Source organism: Carcharodon carcharias, chromosome 2, assembly GCF_017639515.1.
Source record: "Carcharodon carcharias isolate sCarCar2 chromosome 2, sCarCar2.pri, whole genome shotgun sequence".
In the NCBI taxonomy this organism is placed as follows: Eukaryota; Metazoa; Chordata; class Chondrichthyes; order Lamniformes; family Lamnidae; genus Carcharodon; species Carcharodon carcharias.
This window is the reverse complement of record NC_054468.1, coordinates 39,726,761-39,736,321: the sequence shown is the minus strand read 5'-3', so window position 1 is coordinate 39,736,321 and position 9,561 is coordinate 39,726,761. Positions and strand designations below refer to the sequence as shown.

General features: G+C 41.4%; 1 protein-coding gene across 1 annotated transcript in view; it reads left to right on the top strand.

Annotated features, from left to right (window-relative positions):
• mcf2l2 (MCF.2 cell line derived transforming sequence-like 2) overlaps positions 1-9,561 on the top strand; it is a 273,896-nt gene that overhangs the window by 179,914 nt on the left and 84,421 nt on the right. Inside the window, 5 exon segments of the mRNA XM_041204959.1 lie at positions 2,404-2,529; positions 3,791-4,012; positions 5,081-5,173; positions 6,218-6,296; positions 6,817-6,886. Coding sequence (XP_041060893.1) covers positions 2,404-2,529; positions 3,791-4,012; positions 5,081-5,173; positions 6,218-6,296; positions 6,817-6,886 — 590 coding nt within the window.

Here is a 9,561-nt window from a genome sequence, read left to right as displayed (position 1 = left end):
GTTCTCTCCCCGGCCCCACAGCCTCTTTCTCTTCCCAGGCCTGCCACACCTTCACTCCCTTGAGCTCCCTCACCCTTGCCACTGCACCCCCATCCCTGAGCCTGGCTCACCTTTGACTCCAACCCCAGCTGGGCACGCTTCACCTTTGCTCCCGAGACCCTGGCAGACATCAACACACTCACACTGATAGTGAGCCTGTCAGCAGCAAATGCGGGAAGGGAACAGCCTATGATTAGAGGAACAGCCCCTTGCAAAATCTTGAACTTTACTTACCCGTCTTACTAGCATTTTAAACAGTGACTCCAGGGGGCACATGAGGGGCTTCGTGAGCCACATTGCGGTCCACAGGCTGCCGGTTGGACAAGCCTGGATTAGATAGTCTCAATCTTAGTGACAAAGAAATCCATGACCTGCACGCAGGTAGTGTGGCTCAGAGGAGACAGCTTAGAGGGGGCTTAAGAAGATGGTCTGCAGGAGAGAAAATAGCTGGGAGTTCCATTTGCATTCTAGGATGATTCTGAAATAATGAACAGTTTTCACCCACAGGAGCAGCACCAATGTGGTACAGCCAGATCTAGCAACGAATGGCTAAAATGCCTTATCCTTCAAAGCTTGATTGCCTTGGACTTAATGGGGCAGAGATGAGGGATGTACCAGGGGCAATGACCCTGAGAGAGTAATAGTTTTAATGGAGCTTAGGGCATTGAAAGTGGAGGTGTGGTTGTGTTGTGTAGATCGGTGCGTCGCTGCAGAAATTGTATGGTGAATGGAGGACCAAAGGATAGGGAGTTGGAAGTTTGAAAGTGTGGTTGTAAATGAATTGGGAGAGTTTATTTTCCAGGATAGGCACAGAAGGAAGTAGAGTTGGAGGGGGAAGCAGGATATAGGTGGTGAATACCAGAATGTAGTCAGAAATGATCTTATCTATGAATGATAGTGTGGGAATAGTGAGGTTACATGAGATGGCAAGTCATAGCAAGTGGCCATGAATATGAGTTGGGGAATTTGTGTGGTGGGAGAGATTAAGAGAGGAGAGAAGGACCGTGAACTCAGAGAAGGAACATGATGAGACAGAGGTTTAAATCACTGAGGATGAGAAGTCACTCAGTGCATAGTCTGAGGGACAAAAGCAGTGAAGATGGTGCAATGAGAAAATTGACATGGTACCTGGGTGGATAATAGAGAACAAAGATATTAAATGGGAGGCAAGAGGGGTGAGATGAATGAGATGCCTAAAGGAGAAAATGCCAGAGAACTAAGGAGACAGATGAAGGTATGATTTGATTATAAGAGCCACACCACCGCTGTGACGGTTTTGGCAAGACCAAGGATGAAAGAGAAAACTAGGTGGGAAGGATTCAGTTTGGGGGAAGGTATCACCACCCCAGCCAGGTTTCCTTCAAAGCCATGATGCTGCTGCAATCATCCACCAAAAGCTCAAGCAGCAGGAGCTGTCTATTTTATACAATGCTGTTTCAAACTAATATTATTTGATCATCTGGACAAAAATTAATGCTGGTTATCAGAAGAATGGGTAAGAATGACATTCTAAATGGGGTGAATTGTTGGTGAACACAAGCAAGTAAGAAAAATCACTGAATAAATAATTTTAAAAGGCATAATGGATTGATTTTTATCATTCTACAACCCTGTTTACACTGAAAAATGGGTGGTAGCACAATGAAAATGGAGCAACTGCTAGTTATTAGAGCTTTGAGGTTTTTTGGTTGGGCTTGAATCTGGCAGCTAGAGTGGCTGTCAAAGAAAGATGGGAGTCTCATTCATCTGTGCAAATAGAGGTCAAGTCTCATCATTTTTCTGACATCATATTCATCTGTGCCTACTGCTAGTTCCTGAACCATTCCACCAACCATGGCTAGTACAAGTTGGGAAGCAGCTATTTGCAGCGATACTTAAACTAATCCTCAGCTATTGTCAGGTAAAGCTGGATGGAAGTTCTGAAGACATTTTTCTGACATTTTTCTGTCAGTTGCTTGTGAGTTTTCACTTCAACACTTATGAACCACATGAATGCTTATAAGGTTTCTGCTGCGGATTCTGCGCTCACGCTTCCTGTGATTCTATGATTTTACTTCTCCCTGTTGCAATGAAAAATACACCAACATTGAAATTGCTGCTCCAAGCCTTTGACCAATGGCCACAATGTCTGATTTCCTACCTTTGCTTTGACAAGCTGTCTATCTAGAGTGTATTTTGTGTTAGCACCTCACCGACTACATGATAATGTGGGTTAATCATGTGCCGCACACATCCTGCTCACTACTCATTGTTTATTGCATGAGAACAAAAATTGTCCCCATAAAATATGAATAAAGCAAATTCATTTTTACATAGACTATGTGTTCTGACTGCCAATTAACATTAAGTGATTGTTTCTACTAGGAGATGCTAAAGTGCAGTAAAAATTCAGAAGGCACTGCAGAGCTAGAGGAAGCACTGGAGACAATGATTAGTATAATTAAATCAGTGAACGACTCCATGCATCAAATTGCTATCACTGGGTTTGAGGTAAGAGCACAATATGATGTATAACCTACTCTGTTTCTGTTGCCAATGGTGGCTTATAACAATAGAAAATTTTTCCTTCAAATGTTTGTCCTTTTGATGTTTGTAGTTATACTTCTTCAGTGTTTATTTGTGAAGCTGTCATATAGTCATAGAGGTCTACAGTACAGAAAAAGGCCCTTCGGTCCATTGAGCCTGCGCCAGTCGAACAAGTACCTAACTATTCCAATCCCATTTTCCAGCACTAGGCCCATAGCCTTGTATGCCACGGCATCGCAAGTGCACATCCAAATACTTCTTAAATGTTATGAGGGTACCTGCCTCTACTACCCTTTCAGGCAGTAAGTTCCAGATTCCCACCGCCCTCTGGGTGAAAAAATTCTTCCTCACATCCCCTCTAAATCTCCTGCCCCTTACCTTAAATCTATGCCCCCTATTGATCCCTCCACCAAGGGGAAAAGTTCCTTCCTGTCTGCCCTATCTATGCCCCTCAATTTTATACCCCTCAATCATGTCCCCTCTCAATCTCCTCTGCTCCAGAAAAATAGCTCCAGTCTATCCAATCTCTCCTTGTAACTAAAACTCACCAGCCCAGGCAATATCCTGGTAAATCTCCTCTGCACTCTCTCTAGTGCAATCACATCCCTCCTATAATACGGATTCCAGAACTACATGCAATACTCTAGCTGTGGCCTAACCAGCGTTTTATACAGTTCCAGCATAACCTCCCTGCTCTTACATTCTATGCCTTGGCTAATAAAGGCAAGTATCCCATATGCCTTCTTAACCACCTTATCTACCTGTCCTGCTATCTTAAGGGACCGGTGGACATGCACATCAAGGTCCCTCTGATCTTCTGAGAATTTAACACTGTGAAGTTTAATTAGTAAAGGACCAAAGTACTGCAGGTGCTGGGAATCTGAAATAAAAACAGATAATACTAGAAACACTCAGCAGGTATACAGCATTGGTGAAATCAAGTTCTCCAGGTCAGTGACTCTGAAGGAAGTGTTGTCAACATCTACAGATACTGTCAGACCTCCTTCATATTTCCAGCATTTACTTTTTTTTAAATTTCATTAGTAAAAGTTCTATCCATTTGCACTGCCAATCAGACAAGAAGTGAGACCAACAGCCTTGCTAGAAACGGCAAAATGCTGATTTTAATTTTACCCCAACACAACAGGATAAATGAAGTTCTGTTATAATCTTGCCTATGATGCAATAATTTTGCTTCAAGTTGGGAAATGCATTACATTTACAGGGAAATCTAAATGACCTCGGGAAGCTCTTGATGCAAGGATCCTTCAATGTGTGGACAGACCACAAGAAGGTTCACAGCAAGGTCAAAGACTTGGCACGGTTCAAGCCAATGCAAAGGCATCTTTTCCTTTACACAAAATTGCTGCTATTCTGCAAGAAGCGAGAGGAAAATGCAGATGGACATGAGAAATCTCCCTCATACAGCTTTAAACATTCATTGAAGGTACATAATGACATCAGCAGTAAGAAAAGAAAGATTTGCATTAATATAGCTGCTTTCAAATCAATGTGTGTTACAGCCAATGAAGTACTTTTTGAAAGGAGTTACTGTTGTAATGAGGGAAACGCAGCAGCCAATTGGTGCACAGAAAGCTCTCACAAACACCAGTGAGATAATGACCAGATAATCTGTTTAACAATGAAGCTGCAGTGTCCATATATAGCAAGACGTGGACAATATTCAGGTCAGCAGGCCTGGGAATTCTGCGGAGAGTAACTCACCTCCTGAATCCCCAAAACCTGTCCACCATCTTCAAGGCACAAGTCAGGAGGGTGCTGGAATACTCCCCACTTGCCTGGATGAGTGCAGCTCCAACAACACTCAAGAAGCTTGACACCATCCAGGAAAAAGCAGCCACTTGATTGGCACCACTTCTGCCACCTTAAACATTCACTCCTCCCACCACCGACGCACAGTAGCACCAGTGTGTACCATCTGCCAGATACACTGCAGCAACTCACCAAGGCTTTCTCAACAGCACCTTCCCACGATCCCACGATCTCTACCATCTAGAAGGACAAGTGCAGCAGATGCATGGGAACACTATCACTTGGAAGTTCCCCTCCAAGCCACTCACCATCCTGACTTGGAAATATATCACAATTCCTTCACTGTCACTGGGTCAAAATCCTGGAACTCCCTCCTTAACAGCAGTTCAAGAAGGCAGCTCACCGCTACCTTCTCAAGAGCAATTAAGAATGGATAATAAATGTTGGCTTAGCCAGTGGCGCCCACATTCCATGAATGAATATATTTTAAAAACCAATGATTTGGGGATAAATATTGGTCAGGCCAACAGAAATAACAGCCCTGTTCTTGCTTGAAATAATGCCATGCGATCTTTTATGTCCATCTGAGAGAGCAGCTGAGACTTCAGTTTAGCATCTTGTCCTTTACTGAAAGTTTTATATGTAAGTTATTACAAAAGAAACCAGATTTCTTGTACCACAAGCATGAATTTTGTCACATTGACCAGCCTTGTAACTCACAATGTGCATACTGTGCTTTCAGATGAGTGCTGTTGGTATCACAGAAAATGTAAAGGGAGACATTAAGAAGTTTGAAATCTGGTACAATGGCAGAGAGGAAGTATACATTATTCAGGTAAATAATTCTGAAAACTGTACAAAGTTTTATTATTTAAAGTATAAACTTTACAGCTCATTTTAATTCCTGGAGGGAGTTGTATGGATCGGGCTGAAGCCCTCCGCAGTCGAGGACCAACAGATGATGCGAGACATTTTTCAAATAAGTCCTATTGGTCTACTTGCCAAACCTGATTGGAAGTGTTAGCTAGCAGACAGGTGAGAGGGGGATTTCAGGTGACAGGAGGCACTCCCAGGACCCAGAGGAATAGGCCCCAACTCTCAGGTAAGTGGTTAGGGGCAGGGGAGTGGTGGATGAAGGAATTGGGGATAATGGTGAGGGTTTACTTAAGGGTTCAGAGGAGCACTCCTACTCCACCTGCAACAGGAAACAACTTTTTTTTAAAAAGACTGTTCACTCTTCTGGCCTCTGGCTTCTCCTGCCAGAGGTTAGCCTGGTGGGGAAGCTATGATTGCTTCTCCAAGCAGGCCTTGGGTTAAAATTGCAGTCAATCCCCAATGATATTATAAAATGCTGATCTGTATATTTAAAGAAGGACCATACTCCATTCCAGTGGGTGTGCCTCTCACATCCTCAAAAGAGAAAGTTAAAATTGCAATCCATGGCAATGCAATTAGTGGGGGTAAGTCACTGCAAGCATTTCAACTGCCCAACCGCCTGCCTTATGCTGGATGGACAGTTTAACATACAGTCGTGGCTCCTTTCATCTTGTTATTAACATTGTATCTGGATGGTAGGAACACACTGGTTTCCTATCATACTCAACATCGCTGGGATCCAAAAGCTGGGAAATTTGTCATCTAATGTGAAGACGTCTGCCTAAATTACTTTTGATGGAAATTCCTGGAAGTGGTTGGGGGAGGGTACAGGCAAACAGGCAGGAGAATGGCTCCCCAAATGATTTCTGCCCCAGCTACTGGAGTTGCAACATGAAAGTAGTTGAACGCAGGTGGAAAATCTTGCCCACTATTTTTAAGTAATTTGATCTACAGTAACGTTGTACTTTTTCATCCAATTTGAAAATGAAACACCTCATTACAGGCATCATCTGTAGAGCTGAAGAACCTTTGGGTTTCAGAAATTAGGAAAGTACTGACAGGACAACTGCAAGCTTACAGAGGTAAATAAAAGTACAAATTAAGCTTTGAATATATAACTAGAAATTGACCGTCTAAAGTTTTCTTTATAACACCAAACCCCATTCCTATCCTGGTATACATCCAAGTAATTTTAAGAGTGTCAATTGATACCTGCATTAACTGCTTTAATTGCGAGCCCATTCCACACGTGGGGATAACTGTTCTCTGGCCCATTCTCCATGGCAATGCTCTACCAATTAGATTCCACTTGCCAATCAATCAGTACCCCTTTCTTATGCAGTATAAATTGTTGTTCCCTTTGAAATTTGGTACTCTTGAAACTTTGTCCTGATGAGTACAACACAAAGAGCTTTGACAGCATGTCTCTTTTTTTTAGCAATACAGGGATATGTGTACATTCATGACAAAGTCCATGCAGTTCTAGCAACCATGTCCTCCCTTACGGATGTGTTCTTCCTGCCTGAATAAAAATTCCGAGAAGAATTATCTAAGAGTACAAATTCTATATAATAATTTCTTTCTTTCTCATTTGTATGACAGAAGCAAGCCAACTAAACCAGAGGATCCAGGAACATGTTTACCAAGCTCCACTGAATGCACCCAACAGGTAGTATAATATCTATTCATTTTTGGTAACTAACCATTACAGCATCTTACTTGCCTCAATCTTGAGAGATTCCCAAGCTTGGTCTTTTCTGATCACTGATATCAATTACCAGAACTCAGTCACAGCTAGTATGTAGAAACATTGTATTGAAAATATATTAATTATCAGTTTTGATAAGATTGTAATATTTAAAAAATGTAAATGATCCAAACAATGCCATTCATTTATCATTTGAAGAGTCCTTCCTCAGAAATCCTTCTTGTTGTCACCCATTTTCTTCCAAGAGAACCTAAACCTGGATTAAACAGCCACCTTTTAATTTGCTTAAACTCATTGGTATCGTCAACAAATTAACGATGCCTTTTGAACTATCTATAATAACCTTATCTGTGCTGACTTTATGCATAACCCAGCTATCACAAGTTCAATCTCCACCATGGCAAGTTTTGAAATTGAATTCAGTTATTTGCTAATTGATAGTTTGGTGCCAGAAAAGATTACCAGGAAAGCTGCTGAATTGTCATTCAAAAAAACCAACTGGTTCACATATTAATATCAGGGAGAGATCTACTATCCCTCCTTTTTCTTATCAAATGTGTGACTCTAGTCCCAAACTATGTGGTTGAATATTAATATTAATGGACAAGACAAATGAGGAAGAACAATAAATAGTGTCATGCAAATTTAAAGAACACATAAAAGACAGACTGGATCCATATTTTGACTTCTGGTCTTGCTTTGTGACACTATAGGAAGTTTCAGTTGGCTCTGGAAGATTTTAAGGAGATTTAAGATCAAAGGTTTGTAGAGTCTTGATGATATGCAATATGTGAAAACAGTAAATGGAAAGATTGAAAGGTAACAACGTAAAACTTAAATCACACCTAATAGGGCAGATTTTAACCTTTGGTGGTGCACAAAATTGTCAGCAACAACTTGGTCACTGGAAAGGGCAGGAAAGTGTATCAGGCAGACAAGCCACCATTGCTTGTTTTCTACCACCATCGAAAGTTAAATTTAGTCCTAATATTATTGAGGTAAGGCCTGAAGCATGCAATATTTCTAAGCCTTAGTTATAGGACCAAGAAGGTCATGGAAATTTCCTTTTAGATATGATTCACTACTTTTCTTTCCTAGCCATTCAGAAAAGTTGTTGTTTCTCAGTTTTTGCCAATGAGCAGATGGCTTGATGGTTATTCAGACCTACAATAGTGACATAATCAGTTTATGACAATCTTAAAATAGGAAAACTAACAGGAATTAAAACGTCACATTGAGATTTTTTTAAAAAGTACAGGCATATTTCCCATTATAACAAAGCATGATACCTCAAGTATGAGCTCCGAAATGTGACTGTCACATGCCAGCAATAAGTGCCACGATTTTCTGCTACAGCGACATCAGGAAGCTAATGTAACTCTCAAAAGGTGTGGTGATAAATGGATTGTGATATAACCTGATTGCTTCTTGCTTGCTCCACTACTTTCTCACCTCATATGATAGGGGGAAGAGGATATAAATATATCTGGTCATATATGATGTATTAAAATGCTAGATAAATGTCAGTAACACATCATTTGATAAGATAAGCCCATGGTGTTACGGGTAGCATATTAGCATGGAGAGAGGATTGGCTAACTAATAGAAGGCAGAGAGTTGGGATAAGGGAGCATTTTCAGGATGGCAACCTGTAACTAGTGGAGTGCCATGGGGATCAGTGGGGCCACAGTTATTTACAATATATAATGACTTGCTTGAGGGAAGTGAATGTACTATCGCCACGTTTACAGATGACACAAAAATAGGTGGGAAGGCAAGCAGTGGGAATGACACAGTTTACAGAGGGATATAGACAGGTTAAGTGAGTGGGCAGATGGAATATAATGTGGGAAAATGTGAGGTTATGCACTTTGGCAGGAAGAATAGAGGAGCTGAATATTATTTAAATGGAAAAAGGCTGAAGAAAGCTGGAGCACAGAGGGATTTGGGGACCCTTGTGCATGAATCACGAAAAGCTAGCATACAAGTTCAGCAGGTAATAGGGAAGGCAAGTGGAATATTGGCCTTTATTTCAAAGGGAATGGAGTATAAAAATAGGGAAGTCCTGCTAAACTATGCAAGGCATTAGTTAGGCCACACCTAGAATACTGTGAACAGTTTTGGTCCCCTTATCTAAGGAAAGATATACTGGCATTAGAGGCAGTCCAGAGAAGGTTCACTAGGTTGATCCCGGGTATGGAGGGATTTTCTTCTGAGGAGAGGTTGAGTAGGTTGGGCCTATACTCATTGGAGTTTAGAAGAATGAGAGGCGGCTTTATTGAAACATATAAGTTTCTTAGGGGGCTTGACAGGGTAGAGGCTGAGAGGTTGTTTCCCCTTGTGGGAGAGTCTAGGACCAGAGGGCATAACCTTAGAATAAGGTGTTGCCCATTTAAAACAGAGATGAGAAGGAATTTCTTCTGAGGATAGTGAATCTGTGGAATTCTTTACTGCAGAGGGCTGTAGAGGCTTGGTTTTTAAGTATATTCAAGGCTGAGATAGACAGATTTTTAATCAGTAAGGGAATCAAAAGTTTTGAGGAAAAGACAAGAAAGTGGAATTGAAGATTATCAGGTCAGCCATGATCTCATTGAATTATGGAGCAGACTCTGGGCCAAATGGCTTACTTCTGCTCCTAC